This window comes from Platalea leucorodia (assembly GCF_965183815.1).
Source record: "Platalea leucorodia genome assembly, chromosome: 4".
NCBI lineage: Eukaryota > Metazoa > Chordata > Aves > Pelecaniformes > Threskiornithidae > Platalea > Platalea leucorodia.
In genome coordinates this window covers 71950301-71973556 of record NC_138826.1, presented here as the reverse complement: position 1 = coordinate 71973556, position 23256 = coordinate 71950301, and the positions used below count along the sequence as shown (strand labels likewise).

Genomic DNA, 23256 nt, shown 5'->3' with positions numbered 1-23256 from the left:
GTCGCAGTTCCACTGTCAAGGCTAAACTGAACCCAGAGAAGGTATCTAAGCCCTTAAACATATAAAGTTGCTCCTTATCCTCCCTATAATGCCTGTTGCGAGGGGCGGAGGGCACGCAAAAAAAGGAAAAGGTGCATAGATTTTTAATGATGGGGTGGTTAACAGCTGGAGCAAACGACTGAAAGAACCAATTCTCCATCTCATCCTTCTCCCTCCCCCAGCCTTCAGATCAAGGCTTCATGTCTTACTGAGGGATCTGCTGCTGTCACACACGAGCTACCAGGCTCAGCAGTAAATTGAGGGGGTAAAATGCAATGGCTGTAATGGGAAGGCGCTCAAACTACTTGATCAAAGGGTGCCTCCTACCCTTTCATTCAGTGACTCTATTAACCGAAGATATGCAATATTCTAGAGGATTTTCAACTCAGTCCTCTATTAGCTTGTGACTCATTAAAAATGGAGTCCTTAAGAAATGTAGCATTTGATGCATTTCTTGTCTTAAATGAGCTTAGAGAAACAGCTTATCAGTCTTCTAATTTAACATTCACTAAAATTTCAGAGAGTGTTGCACACTGGAGGAAAATAGCTCTCATATCTAATTGCTGAGATTAATTTGCAGTTATCAGTATATTAGGAATTTAGGTTTGCAGTACAGTCCTCCTTTTCATTATGTGCTACACTTGTTCCATTTTATTTCTCTAAGAAACTCAGTTAGAATGATACATTTGGGTTCAAAACTCACATAGTTTACAGCTTTGAATTTCAAGAGTAATAATCACATCTTTCAGATAGCACCTTCTCACCTTTTTTGGAAAGGCACTCCTCAGGTGAGAATCACAGAACGTTGTCTCCTCAAAAGCCTCATACTGCAGGGAAATTACATTAGAAAACTAAAAAAACCCTGAAGATTGAGGCAACGTTAAGGCCACATGGCAGTGATTTACAGTAAAATATATTACAGAGATAATGCGATTATTCAAACCCCAAGAATTATAAACCCTGGCAATTCTAAGGTAAAATTAAATTTAACAAGAAATCCAAATAAATAATAAAGAAATGAAGAGTCAAATATCTAAACAATCTTAATTATGCTTGGAGAAAATATCTTCTAAATCTCTAACTAGCTAGAAGTCACAACATTTGTTTGCATAATATGTGCGTGTTTGTATATATATACACTAATACACACATGCTTTTGAAGATGAATCATACATTTCCACTTTATACTGTGTAACTGAAAGTTCATTAGAAACCTCTCTGTTCTGCAGGGAAGGGCAAAAAATACAGCGTGCCTTTAAAAATCTCTTAATTGTACCCGAGTCCACAAATGTAGAACTGTCTCAATATGAACTGTATGCTTTTGCCTGGTTACAGTCACCACAGTAACATCCATGTAGCTGTTAAAAAGCTCATCTCCTGGAAAAAGAACAGGGTAAAGCATAAATTAGAAAGCAACATACATACCAGATATCTGCAATGCATCACAGGAACCTCAGCGGTACCTTATGGAACCTGACAACAAGAAACAGGTCAGCGCAACGAGCACACCGGAGGCTACGGCTCTTTCGGCTGCAGACTGGTACCTCTACAAGTCTGGAGGGGGAATAGTTAGAAGGACAGTTGGAGATTTAAGGCCTCTGTGACAGGGGCAGCTGCATGGGGATGCGAGGACCGGAGATTCCTGAGCCGTCGGTAGAGCCGCGTCTCTCTGCCCCTCTGAGAAGGAGAAGACGTGCAGCTGGGCTGAGGGAGCGTATGCACGGTGTGCGAGGAGTCAGCCAGAGCAGCGCCACAGCGGTTTCAATCCCACGATGGGAATTCTCCTGATCCCTGATGCCATATCCAACCTTGCCTATCCAAGGGGCAACGTTAAAAATGTTAAGGCGTTACTAGATCAAAACGGGATCCTGATGGCACATTAGGACGACAGCGCAGAAATGGCAACACAAATGACGAACTTCACCCAGGCCACTAAACAGAAATGACCGGTCTGCCAGAAGGAGGTAAGAAAGGGTGTTCATAGGCAGTACCAGTTGCCTGGTTTTGTAGCCCGGCAAGAGACCTGCACTGAGAAAGCTTAAACCTCCACCCCTTCTATACCATTAACAGCTGCGCTTTCTCTGAATGACTACAATGCCGGCTAACATGTCCACAACCAAGATGCAATACTATTAATTACAGAGGTATTGCTTGTAGCTCCCATAGGAAAAACTGATGTTATATGTTGCACTCTGTGTGCACATTAGACTGGAAAAACAGAGTATATTATCCCCAAACTTAAAGCACTGCCTCTCTGAGGAAAAGATTCACGTGAGAAGAAATTACCAGACATCTGCTAACTATTTCCTGGTAAAAGAGTCAGACTGATCTTAACTTGCATCAGTGGCCAAGCCCATTTTGCATTAATCTCTCAAAAGTGGACAGAGGCAGAAGCTTCGTTCTGCCTAGGAATGAAAAGCAGCTGACCCTCTCTTCCCTTTACATAATATTGTTCATATTGGTCCAGTTTACTGACAAAAAAATGCAGTGAGCCTATTTCCCTAGAAAGAACTGCATTTCAACCAGTTTTTGCTGGAATGCCAACTTCTAGTTGATGATTGAACCACAGGCTGAGTGTTCCCAACCTCTACTGCCATGATATGCCTGCCCGAATCATGACAAAAAGGGATTCCTTTAAAAAGCCACAGGCTCTTCACGGTTTTGAGAGGAGAAAACCAACACAGAGCTTCAACCACTGTCAGTTCTGGCCCATCACAGCACATCTGAGACCATCGTTCACAAGAAGCTCCCAAAGCGAGACTGCACATCGCTCCCGCAGCGTTACGTGTTTCCCCAGCATCCAAGGGGAAGGAACATTTTGAACCCTCCAGTAGCCATTCTCACTCCTGGGTCTACAACCAGCTTTCTCGTTTACTTTTTCATTGCTCAAAGATCTGGTCATGTGGCTTACCCAGGCAGGAATTATTTTTTTTCTTTGCCATTGTCAATGGATAACTCTGCCATGGCAGTTAAAAAGGCATACGCGGCATGAGTCAGCAAGAGAAGGTAACACGCGTGGAGGACCTGGAAATTCTTCCTTGTTCCTTTCTGCCCACCTTCTGAAGAGTCTCGGTTTGGTTAGCCAAATATCAGGTGGTGCTTCAGAGAAACAACCGGGTGGGCTGAAGCATAACTTGTCCCAGAAGTTCACTGCTCCGCTTGCCGCTAGCGAGGAAGGCTCAGAGCTGGCAGCCAGTTAAGACAGCAAGACAAACTCCAAGGCGGCGAAAGGAGCTGAGGGGAGAAACTGAGCGCCATGGAGCCCACTGTGTCTCACTATCCATTTTGGTTATAAATCCCGCTTTAAAATGTTACTTATTGTTACACCTCTGAAATATAATGAATTTTATAACTCAGACCCACTCCTAGAGCCAGCGTTTTGAAAATGTCCAAATGATGATTTTTAATCAAGCAGAGGCTGAGCATGCATGTAGGGAGCACATATAGCAGAGATGCTGTAATGATCTCAGAAAATTATAAACTTAAATGCAGCTTGGATCTGCATACTAATGAAGAGATGCCTATATAGGCTTCTAGACAACTCAGTTTAAAAGAAATCAAAAAATGTCAATTTATTGCAGTGCAGAGTTTCGTTATCCAATTACACAAAGTACTAAGCATCTCATCATAATTAAAGCATTTTTGTCATTTATCTCATATAGATTTTGTTCTAAGTTTAACCCTAACTCTTTTTGCTTTATGGTAATTCTCCTGGGAGTAATTACTAAATTTCCATAGCAGTGATTTGGGTAGCATAAGAGCATGTAACCTCAGCCTTGCTCCCTCCATCATAATGAAGATTTTGCCTAGAAACATACTTTTTCCCCTTCACATTATTTAAAATATGACACATGTTCAATAACATGAAACTGCAGAAAACTTCCTCATATGATAATTCTATCGATTTTTAAAAGAAATAATTAAACTAACTGTTAAGACCAAGTTCATCAATACAACCTGACTCCTTTGTTCCCTCCTCCTGAGTAGGACAAATCAATCAGGGTCTCCTGGTTCACATAACCAGTTTCCTGGAGCTATTGCACCACTCTGACAACATACCAAATAGCCATTTTGTATCCCGTTGTTCTCCCCTTGCTCTCACATCCACCTGCGCACATCCCCACAGCTCCAAATCACACCCTTCTCCTGAATCTTCTCTATTGCCTTGTACATTCCCAAAAACCTCCATCTCCATTCTCTTTTATGTGCTCCCTCAGTTTGCTTCTTCCTACACCATCAGGTTCCTTCGCAAAATAATGAGTGCAATTTTAGGAAAGACATATTGTATTTTTCACAGATAACAGAGACAGAATGCCAAATTGTGTTAAATGCCACCTTTCTTTCCACTTTGATGACAGAAACATATCTGCAAATTATTAGCACCTCTGCTCAGACTACTTTAACAACAGGATTTTACTACTAACTAGTTCTCTGCAAGGTAAAGCAGGCCCCTGGTAGAAGGTGAAATGGGAAAGCCAAAAAAAAAGCCTCCCGGGCTTCCTCTGAAAGCAAAGCAGCTTCTCATAGGGATGGCTGGCTCTCATCTTCTCTCATGCTCTGATGGCCTTAAGACCTGTGCCATAGTTGCAATAAAATCTCTCCCCAAGTGAAGTTGCGTATACCTGAATTTCTCTTTCGCTTCCAGTGATCCCACCAACGCCCTCATCGAGCAGCTGGTAACTTGTGCTGCCGCTGAGAGCTGCTCCTGCACCCAAGTGGCTGGAGCGAGGAATCTCTTCTGTGGCAGAGACAGACGGTAAATCTGGCAGCATGGGACTGGCGACTGGGGAGGTACGCCACCGGCATGTGCAGCCGGAGACGGGATTCTTTAGAGTCTCTCGATGAAGGCCATGAAAATGTTCATGGATTTCATTGTATTCAAGGGACGCTGCAGCCTGTGTGTAGGTCCCCGATGACACTCTGATTACGCACCTCTGCAACAAGCGAGAAAAGGCCTTCAAAAATGTAGGTCGATAAGACTCAAATGTAATGCATTCTGCAAAATGCACTCTTCTTTACATGGAACAGCAGATTCAAAACATTAGCAGCAGTTTATGCTGAAGAAATGGCTGAACACTGTGGAAGAACTACAGAATACGGAGCAATGCACAGCCTAAATAAGGCACACTTAACGTGGTGCAGCACAGGAAGCCTAGCAGATCCATTACTCCCCACTCAGCGGAGTCACAAACACTTCTTTACTGACAGAAACATTCATCCGCAACATTCCCGAGATTGGTGTTTGCAAGTTGCAGGATTTTCTTGAGAGGAGTAGGAATTAGTGTGTGCCTGCATTTGACAATGTTATTTCAAGTCCAAGATAGGTTACAGATAATTTATAAATCTCCCTGAAAAATAATGCTCTTTCTGGAGGTGCTTATATCTGTTCAACAGCCATGCAATTCGGTGGCCTGAGAAATGACTTTCTACAAATTGTTTTATTTTAAAAATAACTTTTTAATATGTATTTCAAAGGCTTATTTACAGTAAGTACAATTATTAACTCTGTTAGGTACACCGGCAGATGTGCAGATCAGCACACACATGTAGCTCTCAGGTTAATGTTATTTTAAGCTGCTTACATAGTTCCAAAATCCAAGATTTGTCCCAGTTGAGATGGCTCTAACAGGTGTAATTGGAACAACAAACGTGTTAACAGATCAGAACAACATCAAAAGTGTTCATCAGTTCTGTGCCCACACTTAACAAGACTTCCTTCTAACAACTGACACTGTACGTATCGCTGTAACGCCTGAGCATCTAACAAAGGTTTCCAACAAAGATCAGCAGATTCTCTTAACTAGGTGAAACTTGATACACTAAACTCTGTAAAAGCATTTACTTTTCGTCATGTTTAAAAAACAAAATTACGCCATGTCTTGGCTGCTTTTCAAGTGTCAAATTAAAATCCCAGTGCATGCACCCAGCTCCCATTAAAAGCAGCGAGGGATGCAAGACACTGTCCATTTGGCCTTCACTAAGTGAAATGAAACCCGGGAAAGAAAAAAGAGAGACAAAAAACCCCAGATTTTGCTAGAGGTAACACAGCAACAGAGCCGGAGGTCGAACTCGGGAACCCTAACTACCTTCTCCACATGCTTCTGACTGCATTCACTGCGGGGGAATTAGGGCAAACCAGGGAAGATGCAGTGACATTGATTAGAAAGCAAAATGGATTAGGAAGCAGTGACATTATAGCGGGTCAAAAAATAGACAATATAGAAAGAGAAGAGAAAAAGAAAGAAAATTGAGAATAACAGGCGAAAAATACTGTAAGCTACCATCAGAAAGGAAGTAAGATGATGTGATGCAACAGCAAGCATAAATAAAAGGAGATGCACTGAAGAGAGGCATTTTTCAGACATGTTAAATAGCTGATTGTCAAAATATTTTCAGTAAATACACAGACGCCACGTATGCCTCTAGTAGGTGTATTTACTAGTGCGTACAATGGCCTGGGTGGTAGGCTGATGTTGAGGCAAGACAACTCTTCTCTTTACTCCTCATCCATCCTAGCCCCTAATCACATTTGCAGCTGCCTCAAAAATATTATCACAGAGCGTTAGTTACTGACTGCACTTGGCAAAACCCAAAAGGCAGCTGTGATCATGCCCTCAGGGTTTTGAAAAGGAAAATTACTTTAAATTCCATATAAAAGCCATATAAAGACTTGAGACTCACCATAGGGCAGACTCTTCAAAAATACACTGCTGAAGTTGCTGGCACTTACAGCATAAACCAGAAAGGTGCTGTGACTGTCCCAGAGTCAGACACCTCACATCCAGGTGACAACCAGCAGCTCACCAGTGGAGTCCAGCACAGCCAACATGGCCCTGGTTCCCAGGATAGAGGTGGGCTCAGAACAGGAGACTGGAATGGACATTGGGGTAAAAAGAAGGGAATGTGGAAGACAGCGAGAATGGGAACGTCCAACCTCCTGAGTCCTATCTGTCCTTTCTGAAATTACCAAACACTCCAATAAGCTGAAAGACCAGACGAGATGTTTTTTCCTCCTCCTGGCCTGTTTTGCATATGCCTGAACAAGGCCCAAACACATCCTTATCCTTAAAATACTAAAAGTGTTCTCCACAGGCTTCAGATAAAACTACCTCCCAACCAAACCCATCTTCCTGACTACCAAAACCCCTCCCTCCAGGGCTCTATAAAAATCAAAGCTGTCTGACACACTTTATTCCCCCAAAATAGCATTTATCAAAGCTTCATTTTTAAAACCTGACTGTTGTGAAACTACTGCTAAAGGGGGAAAAACGGGGTCCGAGTCTCAGCAGTTGCACCTATGCATCTGGAGAGGCACCAGGGAGAAGCCCTGCTGGTCGCACTGACAAAATTCATCCCTCCAAGGGCACCAGAACAGATGGATCCACAAAGCAGAGAGATGAATCCACCCCCATGTCCTACAACAGCTCAACATCAGCACTAATCAAATCAGAAGGAAAATGCACACAGAAAAGGTTGCTTTGCTTTTTCATCCCTCAGTACCCAAGCCTTTTGCATTCCACTTCCCAGCACCTAGTCTTGGAAACAGCCATCAACTGTCCACACTCTCCGTCACTTGACAACTACAGCCAGCTTCAGGGATCTGCATTCCTGAAGTCTGCGTCTCCTGAGGAGGATGAAAGAGGCAGAGAAGGGGCATCATGAGCTGCGGCCACAGATCTGCTCGATGTCGTAGATCTCCTTGGGACAGTCTGCAGACAAGATGAGAGGCGCATCCTCTGTTATCACAACATCATCCTCAATGCGCACACCAATGCCACGAAACCTCTCCGGGGCACTCATGTCATCCTCAGGTATATAAATGCCTGAAAGAAGGAAGGGAATTAAAACACACAACACTCTCCACAACACCACCTTTCCCTTACTGCACCACCATGAGAGCAGGGTTGGATTTTCAGCAACATAACACGAGTTTGATCCTGAAAATATTTAATAAGGAAAGCTACTCTCTTTCCCCTCACTCATGGCAGTTGGTGGGCAAAGAAAGGAAAACATCCCTCAGTGGCTACAGACAACTAGCATGTTAATAAGAACTTCCACAATTAGAGCTGGGCTTTCTGCACTTCTTGCTCTCAATACTATGTTCACAATGATGATTTTAACAATGTTCTGGAGAGAGAGAGAGAGAGAGAGAGAGAGAGAGAGAAGAGCCAAGCATTAAATATCAGTTTCCAGCTGACAGCTCCAAATCCAGCGACAAGCAGAAAGAAAGATTCATCGTGAAATGCCTAATTTGCAAAGCTAAGTTGTGAATGCCTGTAACTGCAGACTGCAATGCTTGAGACTTACACTACCAGTGACTGGTAGTAGTTTAGTCACAGTAACACAGAACACAGCACGAGTGAATTGACCCTGCTTCTCTGCACTGCACTCAATCACTGTCTGAGAGTTTACTCCCACAGTTTGTTACCTTGGTTGTGTTTGGGAGGGAAATAGGGTTTTCTAATACTGTAATGACTTTGGGAGGGGAATAACTTAAGGTTTTCCAATACTGTAATCATTTTCAATTTCACCAGAAAAGACCTGAATGCTTTGGTCTGAGGGACCAACTAACTAGTGAAAGCAATACTGTTATCCTCAGTGTTGCATGTTTTTGTCCACCACTGACTGCATATCTTTTTACCTGGTTCAATGGTTATCACCATGCCTGGCTGGAGTGGGAGCGATCGGGATATATCTGGGGTATCATGAACATCCATGCCCAAGTAATGGCCCACATGATGTGGGCAGTACTTTCGAACAGCCTAGCAGAAGAGAAAACAAGTGTCACGGAGGCAGTTAAACACAGCCCAACCTCTTGTTCCAAAACAAAAGATGGGGAGAAGAGACAGAATAGTTACGTGCTTAACTAGAAATCTTACTGCCATGACTAGGTCACCAGGGGCTGTCTTCTATTTACCAGAACTGGGTGGCCCTCAAAACCCACTAGTACCAGGTGACTATTATGAGCATACTGCAGACTGCCTTTCCCCGTCACTGAAAAGAACAGCCCAAGCCCATGCCCACCTCGGCATGTCATGCAAGACTTCGGTTTTCAGCTCACTGAGCCTTGCTGCCCCAACCCTTTCCATCCCTTAAACATCCAAGCCCTGCGTTGCTCCCATCAGCAGACCCTGACAACCGGCAGCAGCTGATACAGCTGCTACGTGATGTGGCAAAGAGGTCTCCTATGCACGACAGAGTGGATGCTGTGCCGATTCCACTCAGCACCTAGAGCAGGATTTTAATCCACGTCTACAGGGCACTGACACCGCCTCCCCCTGCACCATCCTAATCCCCCTCCTTCCAGAGCGGAGCTCCTTGACAGCAGGAATCAAAGAGCTAATTCCTCCTCTGCCCCGTGCTCCTCACGTTCACTGGGAGGTGAGCTGCAGGCAGAGGCTGGTCTCATCTGACTGTGCTGCCGCCTGCCGAGAGAAACTGGCATGATAGCCTCCCCTCGCAGGCGAGAACTTGTGCTGTTATTGCACTGACACTGTAGGACAACTAAATCTGGCAGAAATCTGTCCTGCTGCCGAAGGGGTAGTTCTGCCACCTGGTTCTGCCATCTTTCTTGTATGGGCATCAGCAATCATGCAGGTTCTCAGTGAGTGGGACCAGATAAACTTCTCTAAATGCAAATGGATCCTATTTTATCTGCAAGTTCAGCTCTAAGGCAGGCCGGTTTCCCAGTCTTGTTCACCAGGTAGCTCTGTGAATCCCAATACTGACACAAAATGGTGCAGAAGAGGCAGCAAGTGGAATAACTGAGAATAATGGGCTGCACCTTTTGGTGGCACTGCAGATTTATACTATGTTAAACAGATCACAAAACTATGACTAATTGCCTGCAGCCAGCCCTGGACCCAGAATTACGAGTTAGTACCAATGCCTCTATAGGTCCCTTCAGACTGTCTGTACTCTAAAGCTGCATCTACATTAACAAGTAGTGCAGACCAATGGGAATGGATCTGCAGAGTGAAGGAGCAAGTACTGAGGAACACAGATTCACACTATGCGCATATAAGACCGGGAGGTTACTTCAGACCAAATTGTACGCTGAATGGTTGAAATACATCTTCAAGTTTAGCCTTTTCTGAGAAAAATCCAGTCCTGGGCTGAGACCAGTCCACAACATGAATTAAAGCATAGTGAGTGGGGACAATTAAAAGATTAATCTCTAAAGCACATTCCTGAGCCAAATTAAAGCCACTAACATAACCCAAGGAGAAAACAGTCAGGCCTAGTGCAGGGAAGCCGGAGTAAAAAAACTTCAAGTACCTTGAAGAAGTGGCTCTCAGTGATGCTGCTCTTTAGGATCCCCAACTCTTTCAGTTTCTGCCCAATAAGGCTCAGCATGAGGCTGTAGATATTTTCTAGACTCACACCTGGGGAGCAGAGGCTCAGGCAGGACTTCTGGATATCCAGGACAGCCTGGTATAGTTCTGCTTGGGGTTTGGTGAACCTGAAAACCATTGAGAAAAGGAACAAAGGACATTTCTCACAGTTAAACCTCTATCCAGAACCTATTTTGGGGGCAGATTCAGTTCAACGTTGGAGCAGGGAAAGTCAGAAAGGAAAGCAACTGCTCCTTATATGAAATGCCAGACAAGGCATCACTGCAACATGCCCTTCAATACACTGGGTAGAGGCAGGGTTTCTCAGCTGACAACCTAACCCCAAAGCAAAGCAAGGCAAAGCCACTGCAGGAAAAACAATGCACTTGAGCCAAAACACACAGGAAGCAAACACACAATCACAGGGACATCACACCAGCAAATTCACAACTGACAGAGCCATGTACAGGTCAACTACACTCCTGTTTTCTTACACACAGAGTCAGTCACAGCTGCATGCACAAAAGCCCTCTCCGCACTTTAAGAAGGCTGTAGTAGCTGAAAATAGCAGTAATCACACACATTCATGTAGTAACTAATGAGGCAGTGGGGAATACAGCTTCTCATGCTGAAAGATTAGTTTATATAATTTGATTACTCTGAAGAACCACAGAATGGGACATGTTAAAACTACTCACACAGAGATTAAACACACATATACTCAATCCATCAATTATTTAAGAGCTTCTCAAAGTTCTTCAAAACAGTCTTATTGCAGCGTACCTTCCATTGACAGGCCAGGTACGTGTGATGTCACTTACGTAGCAGGACGACTCACATCCACCATCTAGCAAGACCAGTTCACCATCCTGAAGAATAACAGGAAAAAATGCCCTGTGGGTTAGTCCAGCTATTAACTGAATTGATTTTTCTATCTGAGAGCAGGAAAGGAGATTATGTATTTCTTTTTGCAAAGCAGCTGCAGAGATGTGAATTCCTTTTGCAGAACACCACCCCAGGTGCTACTGTTTATAAATAGGCTATTCCAGTTGGATTGTTTCTCTGCAAGGTAGTCTCTAACTGTTACATTTATCTACAGCCTGAACTCTTAACACACTGATTTTCAAACACTTCAGAGTAAAAAAAAGACTTTTTCCTTGAACTATTCTGCGCTCTGAGACATCAGTGCCATTCACACCTGGATCGCTTACTCCAGCAAACTACACCAGTGACTCCTTTCACTAGAAGTTCTCTGCTAGCGACTGAGACAGAAGGGTTTTGCAACAAAAACATAGATTTCTGAGCTACCCACAAGATCACTAACAGCTAAAGATTTAGCCTTGTCACAAGGTAGGAGAACCCAGCAAAATCACTTCTCTGACAGAGTATCACTAGTGTAAATGCACTATTGAATAGCTTGTACCATCTTCCCTGTTATCTCCTGGGACTTTCTTGACTGCTCTAAGATATACTTCTGAATCTATCTAGTGATGAAGAAAAAACTTTTGGAGATGTGATCCTCCAATTCACTTCAGCAAAATTGTTCCATGTCAATTAAATCACTGACTGCACATCTTCCAAAAAGCCACGCAAAAAAGACAAAGGGCCAGGCACAAAATCACTGCCTTGCTTTCCCTCCTTAAAGGGGCTAACAACAAATAGAGCAGTGAGATCTGTAAAAAGTTTGGATTAAATTCTCTATGGATTTACAGTACATGTAATCCAAGGCCTTTTATAGAGATTCACTCCAAAGATTCGTGACTGTGCCAGCAGCCATGATGTGGAATGACAAGGAATAATTCAAGCATGTTAAGGGAAAAAATAAGAAGTAGAATTTCACTGCTAGCACTACTTCCAGTGCTAGCTACTATTATTGTGTACAGTTAAGTGCCACAAACACACAGTAGATAAACTAGCAGCGAGCAGATCTCACTATCCCACTGAATAGGCAGGCCATTAGCTACCCATTTAAACTGTATTTTTAACTTTTTCAGAATTGCTGGTTCAATTCTTTAAGTAAAATATGAAATTATAGCACCTGCCCTCTTCCAAGCAATTAAACAAGCTAAGTAACAATTTATTGGCTAAGGGAATTCAGCCTGTGGTTTGATTGTCCAGTAAGTGCCTTATGTCATGCATCTTGTCCTCGTTCTTTAAAGCTGAGTATACCAAGTGGCAGACTGAATGAAGCCCACATGAGGCCATAAGCAGCCTTCAGATACCTTCTAAATTAGACACTTTGTTGGCCTATTTGGCAACAAGATCTGTAGGAAGTAGCACACAAAGGAAAAGAGTCAAGTTTACGGGTTTAACCTCCTACTTAACAGTTTTGAAAAAAACAAGTGACAGTCATTTAACTGAACAACTTTAACAGAAGCAACTGGAGTTATAGGAGCGTGCCTGACCTTGGATGACAATACAACAAAGGAGGCTTCTTTCTGCCAAAAGCAGCCTGTCATATCTTTTGTATGTATGTCTCTGCAGATCATTTCAAGGTCTGCTAGCATGCCAGCTTCAAGAAAAGACAATGCTAGTGGGAAAGTTTCATCCTGCATTAAGACAGAGGAAAAATATGCTCCTCTGAAAAGTGAATCGTGAGTAGAGCAGTGGGGGAATACTTCTCCTGAAAATACTTATCTGAATCTAAAGGTGTATTGTCAGGAAAACTGGAGAAGGTTCAATTCAATAATGTGAATCTTCAAAATATGACAAGACATGTTAATTAACCTACAGCCACCTAATCCACCTCTCAACATTCAATGTTGATCCTTTCCCTTCGTGTTCCCCTTCCCTGCTTTACTGACCTACGTGGGAATCCAAAATGCTTTTCAGCTTCATCAGAACAGGAATGCCCTATTGCACCGTATGCTGCAAAGCAAACCTAAGCAATGCAAGTAACAGCAGAAGGCCCCCCACAGTGCCTTCACTCTGCCTGCTGCAGCGGTCCCTCTCTTTTGTGAGGTTAGCAACCCGCCCAGCACTGCACACTGCTGCACACGGTGTGGGAGCAGACATGCTCGCTAAATGAAGTTATTTGCAAGCTTGTTTGCAAGTCCTTCCACTGTTCAGAAAATACTGCAGTAAGTGCAAAGAGGAGAGAAAGAGACTAGACAGAGTGAAGTTAATCTGTCACTGACAGTAAAACTAATCAGGGCAGAATTCCTTTCTCCTGCTCACTTGAAAATAGATATTTAAGTGTTTTGATCTCTTCAGTCAAAACAAAGAGCAGCTAGAGGACATATATGGGGACAGTGTGTCAAAGCACTGCATTTTAAGTTACTGGACAGCATATGGTTTACCTTGATGAGCTGATTGTTCTTCACATAGTGCAAAGTGTTTGATCTGTTGCCACCAGCAACAACAGGGGGGTATGCCAAGATGTCAGCACCACGAGCCCGGCACTCGAATTCAAACTGGAATACCAATTCAGAGAGGAGGAGACTGTTAGTGCTGATTCAGGTGATTAACTGCCCTGAGGCTATTATAATTCATGTCCTACAACTGTTTTCTTAATTTGTACAACACAAAGTGAAACTGGAAAGTGAGTTCACTAAATGAAAGCAGCCTTGAAGGTTGTCCAAGAACACTGGAGGAAAAAAAATACAAACTATCCACTTTTTAAGAGAGTGTTTTAAGCCTGCATCTGGTCTCATGGAAGCTCTTTCTGGTGCAAGCTGTTCAATAGCGTATCAAAGATTCATTATGTTGTGATAAATCCAGGTGAGGACTTGTTCTTATATAAAGTGATGCTCTTAGTTGCTATACGACTTTGCGAATTTTCAAAGATCCTCAATGTCAGCATGACAACAGTCATGTTTTGTTGTTGTCTTTTAAAATTACAAAGTACCAGCATATTTACAGTAGTATCTAGGTATCTAGTTTCATGACTTTGTTGAACTAAGAAGGTTTGAAAGCATGCATTACCTTGGGGGGGGGAAGCACTGTAAGCCTCAAGATCTTTACCTTTCTTGAGTGATGAAGCTGATGAAAGCATGGAAATGAATAAACTTATATCTATAAAGACCCTCTATATCCTTAATGTATTAATAACATGTCTTTCTATAATTACCAAAACCACATGGGACAGAGCATTCCAGGATGCCTACATAGAGTAAAGTAGGTTTTACGATCCTGATCAGGAATGAAAAATTGATCTGTAAAATACACTTTAATTAAAATAATTTTCTTTACAAGTCAGTACTACTGCTCAGTGCCACGTCAGCACAGGCCCATCTATGTCATAACAGAGGGTCAAATGCTGCTGATGTTTCTCAAACAGGCATCTCACTGCAATTCCTTACAAAACTCCTTACCAAATGTGCAGGCCAATTAGTCCTTATTTTGTATCTGAGAGCCGTCTACACTGCTTCAAGATAGCTGTGCAATCTGATGTAGTAAGAGGCTAGAGTCAAGAGTAGCAGGCTTTACAAATAGGTGTTATAACTACTTAAATTCTGTACAATAGACCTGTATTATAGAATAAGATAATAACTATATCTCTGACTGTTTAGCAGGTTTTGTATTTAAATACAGTAGAAAAAGATATCAATAGCAGATAAGCTTAGACAACCACTATGTTCCTTCAATAAGGGTATGGCAAGTGCAGCTGAAGAATTCCTCACACTGACTTTTCCGCACGTCCTAGGAAGCACAAGACTTGGGTGAAGGAGAAATGTGCTACAGTGGGAGGCACATTATAGAGAGATCTGACATTTCTAGTTTCCTGGAAGGATAAACAACATCCATCCCTTCTATCTTACCTCCAACCACAAAGTACTCACCTTTGCATACAGAAAGGCTTCATCCACTGGGGATTTGCTGGCAAACATTGTCTCTGTGAAAGCCTATGAAAAGGAAGGGCCTTTCAGTTAGCAAAGGAGCCTGAACTTGGGGCAATTTTTTTTTTTTACCTGCTGTCTTTTGAGGAAGTCCTAAAATGAGCTGGCCCAGAACACAGGAACCAGAGGCAGCTGAAAATGCAGAGTGCTGTCAAGACTAGAACCAATTAAGCTCTGTTGCCCGTGAAACTGTATTTAGGGGCTGATTGACTCTAGTTTTTGAAAAAGAATTAGACGATTAAAGCTGATCCCATGGGTTGGTATTTTACCACCTGTGGATTCCCTCATATATATTAGGAGTGCCTTATGTAGCTTTTCCTTCAGAGAAAGACAAGCTGTGCCTCCCTTTTCTATTTGGCTAACTATTTTAACAATATTTACAAAAACATAATTGCATTTGAGGTATCTGTCAGATTTGTTTAAAATTGGCCAATGAGTTCAAAAGGTATTTGGGAGAGAAGGGGGAATACGGAGACATACACAGGGCACGCGTTCACAAAAATCCTGTTTTCCTCAAAATCAACAGGACAAATGGGAAAGAAAATGGTGTGAGGAAGGAGAAGGGAAGCTGGGAAGAGAGTGAGGAGACTACCCCTGTTCCTGAATAGATATTGCTTTTAAACACAGTCTAACAGCTGCTGGCTTGTCTTTGCTGGAGTTACACTAATTGAGAGAAGCTGGTAGTCCAAGCAGTCTTCCTGTTTCTCCTTGTCATGTGGAGGGAGCTAAGCCCAGCTGATGGTTGAGACACAGCAGTTCAGTAACAGATTAGACCAAAGCTATCCTTCCAACCCACGTCACCCCATCGACAGCCCTCTCCCCTTTCTTCTTAAAAGGAATGCACTAGTTCATTTGGAGAGCACACGACCCCATACCTCTGCTGTCACCCGTCCAGCTATCTTCATCCTTTCAATCTCTGCAGGAGATTTGATCAGCCGAAGGTTTTGCACTAGATGTCGGATGCCCTGGATGTGGTTTTTGTTCCGAGCTTTTATCTCAGCCAGGGACTGCATGTAGTCAGAGTGCAGCTCTGTATGCACTGGTTTCGTCAAGTCGTACCAAACAATGTTTGACTCACCTGGAATACAAAACAAGAGCTGACACAGACAAAAATAAATGTAGAAATGTCCTCCCCACACTGAACAAACTCACTCCTCCTAAACTACATCTGTTGCTATATTTGAGAAATTAATTTCCTCTGAATCTGCATTTACAGACCATATAGACACTTTCACTGCCACAGGATACTAGCAATCTCTTCAAAATCTGGAAGATTATCAATTCATAGTGTTAGATTTGACAAATCCCCACTTCTGTGCAAATATTGGGTTTTACGATCATCACTGAATATATGTATCTTGCACAGATCCATTCAGAGTTTGTGTATCAAAGCTGCACTTGTGCAAGCTAAGTGGTGCATGTTCTGAATCGTTCTCTCATTTAGCCTGTCCCCCCTGATGCTGTAAGGCAATTTACCTTCGTCGCATGGAATCAGGGTGATTACCAACTATGCTTCAGAGTATCTTTGGGGAACAACTGCTTATTTCAGCCATTCAGAGAAGATGAACTTACTGAGGACAAACATACTTACCTATGTGGAAATTTATTTAGAACATCAGAGTTAGCACCCGCGTTCTCCCCACAGAAGCATTTTAAATGGGAATGAGTAGAAAACCCATGCTGAGTCACAGCTAATGTCCACCTAGGCCCTCCTTCTTTGGTGACAGTAGCCACTAGCAGGTACTTAAAAAAAGTCTCTAAGAAACTGCGCACTTATGAAAGAGTATTTCCCTTAGCACATCCTCCCCGTTTCTGGTCTCTTTATTTCAAGGCTGCATCTTCATAACTGATTAACTGCTTTTCGTGGACCTCTTCCCCACGGAACTAAAAACTTCTGAATCCATTTATACTTTCGACATTCCAAACCTTCCATGAGTGATCTACAACTTAAAACTTAAAAGGTGTCAAAACCTGCCATGTGATCATTTCATTCAGTGTTCCCTTTGTTTGAAAATTATGAAAAATAGCAACTAATCATTCCTACTCATTCTCTCTGTGCTTTCCATAACCATAGACATCAATCATACCTTACCTTCTCTTTTTCAAACTGAGCAGGTTTGCCCAGCATGTATCTCACACACACTCTGTACTTTCGATCATCCTTGTTGCCCTTTCTGTGACTTTTCTGTTTTCAATATATCCTTTTTTGAAACAAAATAACTAGAATCCGAGATGGTATTTAAGACTGCAGAATTCACTCCATTTATTTGTGTAATCCCCCAAGCACTTGCCCTTTTTATATTGTCATAAGCCTTCAGCTTCATTTTATAATGCATTTAAGTTCACCCTGGATTATAAGTATTGAGGCTACATGGTGATGTCAGATGCAGAAGAACACATGCAAAGGACAGCAATGTTTGTATTTCAAGAGTAAGTCAACATCTACCTAAAAAAGGTGAGTGGATTAACAACCTCCCTGTGTGGATCGTTTTCCAATAAATAAGATACCTTCAAGTTTCCTATACTTCATCTGGTTCTGGCTCTGTCAGCGAAAAGATATGACTAAAACAGTAACATGTTTTGCAATTTCCTTACGGTTCACTGATGTGCTCACTGGCATTCACATGGGTACACAAGAAATTCAGAGGGGAGGAAAACCTATTATTTTCGAAACTACATTTCCATTGGTGACCCTCAAGAAGCTAACAAGAACTTCCAACTGCCTTTGTCGTACTGTCATACCCCCTGCACCTCCCCAAGTTCATGACAGTCTTGAACTGGTGTCACAGACCACCTTCCAAACCCATACCATTCAGAGCCTGCAAATGATATCTCATCTTATTCCCCCTCCATTTTTTGTTACCTTTCAGCTTGGCCACCAAGTGCCTGAACTCCTCAATGGTGTAAGCTTCATCTACTCCTGTGAGAGCAATTGCCCCATCCGTGCCTGATCTAGGCCCATCCCACAGCTCTCGGCTTGGATCTCTCCGGGGCACAAAAAGTATGGATTTGTGGGAGGGCAGCGCTTTGCCAGGAATGCTCTGCAGCACCAGGATGCTGTCAGGCTCCTGGAACCCACAGAGGTACAGGAAGTTAGTGTCCTGGTGGAAAACGTAGGGGATGTCATTGCTCATGTAGTACGTGGGGTTGGATAGCAGAATCACTGTGTGGTCCAATCCATCCCGGCCATGGGCTTCTTTCTGGATCAATGCCATCAGTTTGTGTCGGCGAAGAGCGTATTCCACCTGTGACAATCCTGGCGTTACCTCTCCTACGAATACAAAACAAACCAGATAGAAAAATTCAAGGCACTCGTGATATTCTACTAGTCGCATGCCCGATTCCTGCCTACTCCCTAATGCTTTTCATATGCATGGCTTCGTTGTGATCCCTCATTAGCCTTTCCACTGCGCGCTCATGCATCTCTTCAGCTTCCATGCCGATAGCACATCCTCACTCAATCTGCTCCTCCACCATGCAAAGACAGAAATTTATTTTAACAAATCGGATTTTCTGTCATGTGTTTCTGTGCAAAAGCAGAAATCACAAAACCTGGTAGTTTTAGACAAACATCCAAAACAGATGGGTGTTTTCAGAAAGACATGTAAAAAAAGGGGAAGGGGCAAGGCAAACTGGACTTTGACTGCTGAAAACCGATGGGATTTACAGCATCTGGACATTGAACAGAAGATTACCTCCTGAAGTTGAGCATTAATTTCCTCAGATAAAGCTAGAATGTCTATTCAAATACACACTAAGTCAACTCATAAAGTAACTAGTTTTAAAGCATAATGGGCGGATTGAGTGTTACAGATAGCGGGAGATCAGGCAGAAACGCAGAGGTTGCAGAGTCTAACCAGTCACAAGATTCCAGGCAGAAAGAAACCACAAACCGCAGGCTGGTGGCAAACTCCAATTAAGAGAACGAATCTTCTCCAGGGCAGATGTGGCTTTTCTCAATAATTAACGATTCGGATTTTTCCAAAGTTAAATACTATATTCCTAATGACTCTAACTAAACAAATGATCTCTTAGATGAAAGTACATTTTAAACTGCTCCAGTCACGAAGGATATGAAGTACAGTGATCAAGATACTCACCAGAACCAGACTGAAGTTGAAAGAACAACCAACAACAGCTTAAGTATGTATTTTTAAAAATGTGAGACTCCTTAACTATGATTTAAATTAACGCATGAGCCTTCATCAGTATTTTGGCTAATACTCTATTTTAACATAGATTGCATTTTCATACTGTTAACTTTCTACTTTCATAATCTTTTCTTCCTCTTTAATGTATTACACAGTGACAATCCTAGAACAAAAATTGAAACTTGACTTGTACTGTAAGTGGATTCTTGCATGGGTGGGGTGGGAGGGGGAAGTTCTATACAGAATGTTTTTCCTTGACAAAAGAGAGTTTAAGGAAATCACATATGTTGTATTTGCATTAAACGTCACACCTTTTCAACACAATACATCCCCAACACCTATTTGGTGTAAGAGTCTTTTTTTTTTTTAAGGAAAAAACCAAAACCACCAAATTCATTTTACGCTGTAGATCTAGAAATGACAGAGAACACAGAAACTGTTTTAATGCAATCTGACCCCACATTTCTGCAATATTATACTGCAAATTTCCTATGCTCTACTGTATTGCAGTCAACTTTCTATCACAAACAGACCAGTGAAGTTTAGAAGCTGCAGTAGGGTGGAACATGGGAATCCCATTTGTCTTCTGACTGCAAGGCCTGGAAATTCTCTTTGTCTTAAAGGCATTTGCTTTTTAAAACAATAATTGCAATAAAACGATGTTGTATTATTTTAAGGAAAACACCACTCCTTTATTAAATAGAAAATTACTAGCTAGAATTAATCTCCAGTGTTTCAGCTGTGAGTACTTTTAAAGTGTCAGCCTTGTTTACTGTGAACTGTTAATCAGTGCCCTGAGCAACCTGATCTAATATTGAAGTTAGCTCAGCTTTGAGCAGAGGGTGGACCTAGTAACTTCCTGAGGTCCCTTCTGACCTGAATTATTCTACAGTTAAATATGTAAGTGCATGGTTATACATTCATCTGTTCTCTCTGTATACCTATCTACGGAAAAAGAACACAGAACCAGAATGTGTCCCTGGACATATTCCTGAATATATTTTTACTTCCAATTTTTTTTTTAGATTTAATCATGGTCATTTCATACCTACATGCTTATTTTAATTAATCTCATAAAACTGCACAACCTCAGCTTCTCTTTCATCACTACCTTCTAACTTTATAGCCACAAGTCTCCTTTTCTTCTTTTCCTCACAGCCCGAATACTCTTCTGAAGGGGGCATGCTTTTTACACAAGTGGTGTCCATCTCTTAATAAGTCTCTCCCTGATCTCCCTTTCTGAATGACACCTTTATTTTGTGACCCGCAAGACATTAGATATGAAGCATTCTAGCAGTCCAGCTTGCACAAAGGACTCCCCCTTAATATAAATTGTATTGCATTTGCAGGACAATGAGCTCCCAAGATGCCACTGCCATGAAAGGTCTGCTGTATTGAAGTCATTGACACTGAGCACCCCATGAAAAAAGGTAAAAAGCTAACACGTGAAGCCTATTTTTGGAATCAGCATCATCTCAGACAAGGAAATGAACTACTAAATATAATTACTGCCTAATGAAGGTAATCATAAACAGCTGAAATCACAGACACCTGTATGATGCAGCAAATCAATACTCTCTCCTAGACATCTCAGCAAAACAGAGACAAGAAAGAATACCAATGATTGGCTCACAGAGAGCCTGAACCTAACCTGGTTTGAGAAGGTGTGGGTGTGTGAAGGGGCTGGGCTGCCCCAAATACCGGTTTGGAATTTTCTTCTGCTGGGCAGGCTGGATGGAAAATCTTCGGAGAGCACATGACTTGCAAACTAGAGGAAAAAAAAATGCACAATGTCAAGGTAAAAGACCTTTCCAGTTAGAAAACTGCAGTTATATATATATACATACACACACACACACTCATACTCCAGTCTTCTCACTCTTAGTAGCATTCGTTCACCTTGTATGACATAAATATCCCTCCTGAACTTTTCAATTTGTTGTGTACCATAATAGTTTATGAAACAATGTGCACATAACTCAACTAATGATCAAATATTCATAAAACAGATTGAAAGAAATTAACATACGCTAAACCTGACAATCGAGCAAGAAACCCCAGAAAGCTATGTCGGTTTGCACATCCCAGTTTCTACACTTGGTGTTCACAGTGCACTCTGCACTCTCCCTCCCTTGCTCCCCTCAAACACTGCAGGGCTTGAAGCACAACACCTGTATAGCATCTTTTCTTGACTACGTCTTCAAAAAATACCACTCATTTAGAACAATTACAGAGTTATCAAGGCCTTTCCAGTTCTTTTTTTTACTAATAATGCCACAAAGAAACGATCAAATAGCACAGGTTTATACAGCAATGTGCTTTTTTTCCTGCATGAAAGATACTTGAGTCCCTGTTTATGTATTTAACTTACTTGACAGTAGCATTAGCCAAACTGAAAACAGTTCCTCAGAAGCATACGGTTACGTATCCCACTTCCAAATCCACGCACAGCCAAAGCAGACAAGTTTTAAAGAGAATTACAAGTGCGCATTTGGGAGCTGGGGGTGTACACGATAAGACAAAAGCTAAAATTAAATATCATTGCCACAAACTTTACGAACTTTGGAATTCTCAGTCACAGCCTTTTGCAGCTGAAGAATGGCTTGTGCTGAGATGCAAACCATCAGACACACGCAAGGAGATGGTAATCACTTTCCTAACATCCACCAGCTGATGTTTTGGAAACTGTTTCTCTTTTATGTCACTTACCAGGTGCCTACTACAAAATGAATTCATGCTGCCATGGCATGGTACTGGATTCTTAGCACAAACGATCATCAACCCTCCACTAGCATAAGCAAGTATAACACAAGCAGAACAGCTGCCTGCCTTTCAGGGAGCTGACACTCAAGAGACTTATAGCAGAACATATAGACTGGATTTTCTGTGGGAGCCAGTATGGTTAGCCACTAATTGAAGATTACTTATGCATGACAACTGATGGTCGTATCATAAAGCGTTCACTACGTGATGACTGACTGGAGTAACAGTCTGGAGACCCAGGCAGTGAAATACAATTACAGCTTTTTGTGCAGTTTAAAAAGAGAGGGTTTTCACTGTTCCTCTCCACCTACACAGAAGACAAACAGGGTACCTTGCAACAAGACAAAGAGAACGCAACCGGCATTAAACAAAGCGATATTTTGAAGACAACAAGGAGCTTTCCACATCGTTGTTTTATTTGTCAAATAATAAGCCCTTCTCCCCTCGGATTCAACCGTGCCCGGGGCTACGGCTCCCTCGCCGGAGAGCGCCGCTTTCCCTCGCCCCCACAGCGGAACGGACGGGGGCGGCGGCCCCGCAGCCCGCCCGGCCCCGAGGGCCGCCGCCGCGCCGGGGGAAGGGGGGGCTCGCAGCGGCGGTAGCGCTTAGCGTGCCCCGGGCAGCCAGTCACGGCAGCCCCGGGGGCGGCGGGCTGGACAGGGGCGGGCAGGGCCCGGCGGCACCGAGCCGGGCAGCACCGGTGAGGTGAAGTAAGGCGTGCGAGGGGAGAAGGAGTCTCTGACCTGAGAAGCCGCGCCAGCCCCTCGCCGCGGCGGCGAGCCTCCGGGCCGGAAGGCGCGACATGTCCGAGGGACACGGCTACCGCGGGACACGGCTACGGCGGGGCTCGGTCGCTCGCCCGCGCGCCCGCCAGGCCCCGGCCCCCCCGCGCCGGCCCGGCCCGCGCATGGCGGGGGCTTCCCGCGCCGCGGCGCCGCGCGCTGACACCATCAACGAGCGCGGGCGCCCGGCGCCACCCGCCCCTCCCCGCCGCCAATGAGCGCCGCCACGCCGGCTTAGGCGCCCGCGGAGGCCGCCTGCCTCGCCCGCATGGGAAACGCGAGCAGAAACCCGGGGCCGCGGCGGGACCCCGACAGCGGGGCGGGGGCGAGCGACAACGCTGGGGGAGTG

The 23256-nt window shown here is 43.3% G+C and overlaps 1 protein-coding gene across 3 annotated transcripts; it reads right to left on the bottom strand.

Moving 5' to 3' along the window:
- Nucleotides 1-1301: 1301 nt before the first annotated feature.
- On the bottom strand, nucleotides 1302-23062 carry XPNPEP3 (X-prolyl aminopeptidase 3). Of its 3 annotated transcripts, XR_014228083.1 has the most exons (12): nucleotides 22869-23062; nucleotides 21014-21130; nucleotides 18075-18482; nucleotides 16087-16289; nucleotides 15155-15217; nucleotides 13673-13786; nucleotides 11157-11242; nucleotides 10318-10501; nucleotides 8681-8801; nucleotides 6721-7862; nucleotides 4662-4973; nucleotides 1302-1852 (listed from the first exon to the last, which is right to left on the bottom strand). XR_014228083.1 is itself a non-coding variant. In XM_082310858.1 (10 exons), exons 1-10 carry the CDS (start codon nucleotides 22927-22929, stop codon nucleotides 7696-7698), a joined length of 1524 nt encoding a protein of 507 aa, XP_082166984.1. In that variant the 5' UTR covers nucleotides 22930-23062; the 3' UTR covers nucleotides 4986-7695. The 3 variants fall into 3 exon arrangements, 1 of the variants encoding a protein (XP_082166984.1); XR_014228084.1 differs by lacking the exons at nucleotides 1302-1852; nucleotides 4662-4973 and having other exon boundaries at nucleotides 4986-6909; nucleotides 7570-7862; XM_082310858.1 differs by lacking the exons at nucleotides 1302-1852; nucleotides 4662-4973 and having other exon boundaries at nucleotides 4986-7862.
- Nucleotides 23063-23256: the final 194 nt, after the last annotated feature.

Excerpts from the sequence above, each read along its gene's own strand:
- XPNPEP3 (XM_082310858.1), bottom strand. The coding sequence starts at position 22,929 with ATGTCGCGCCTTCCGGCCCGGAGGCTCGCCGCCGCGGCGAGGGGCTGG. Across the intron at positions 18,483-21,013 it reads CCCACACCTTCTCAAACCAG|GAGAGGTAACGCCAGGATTG; the intron begins GTTAGGTTCAGG and ends TTGTATTCGTAG. Across the intron at positions 16,290-18,074 it reads CTTGGTGGCCAAGCTGAAAG|GTGAGTCAAACATTGTTTGG; the intron begins GTAACAAAAAAT and ends TTTGTATTCCAG.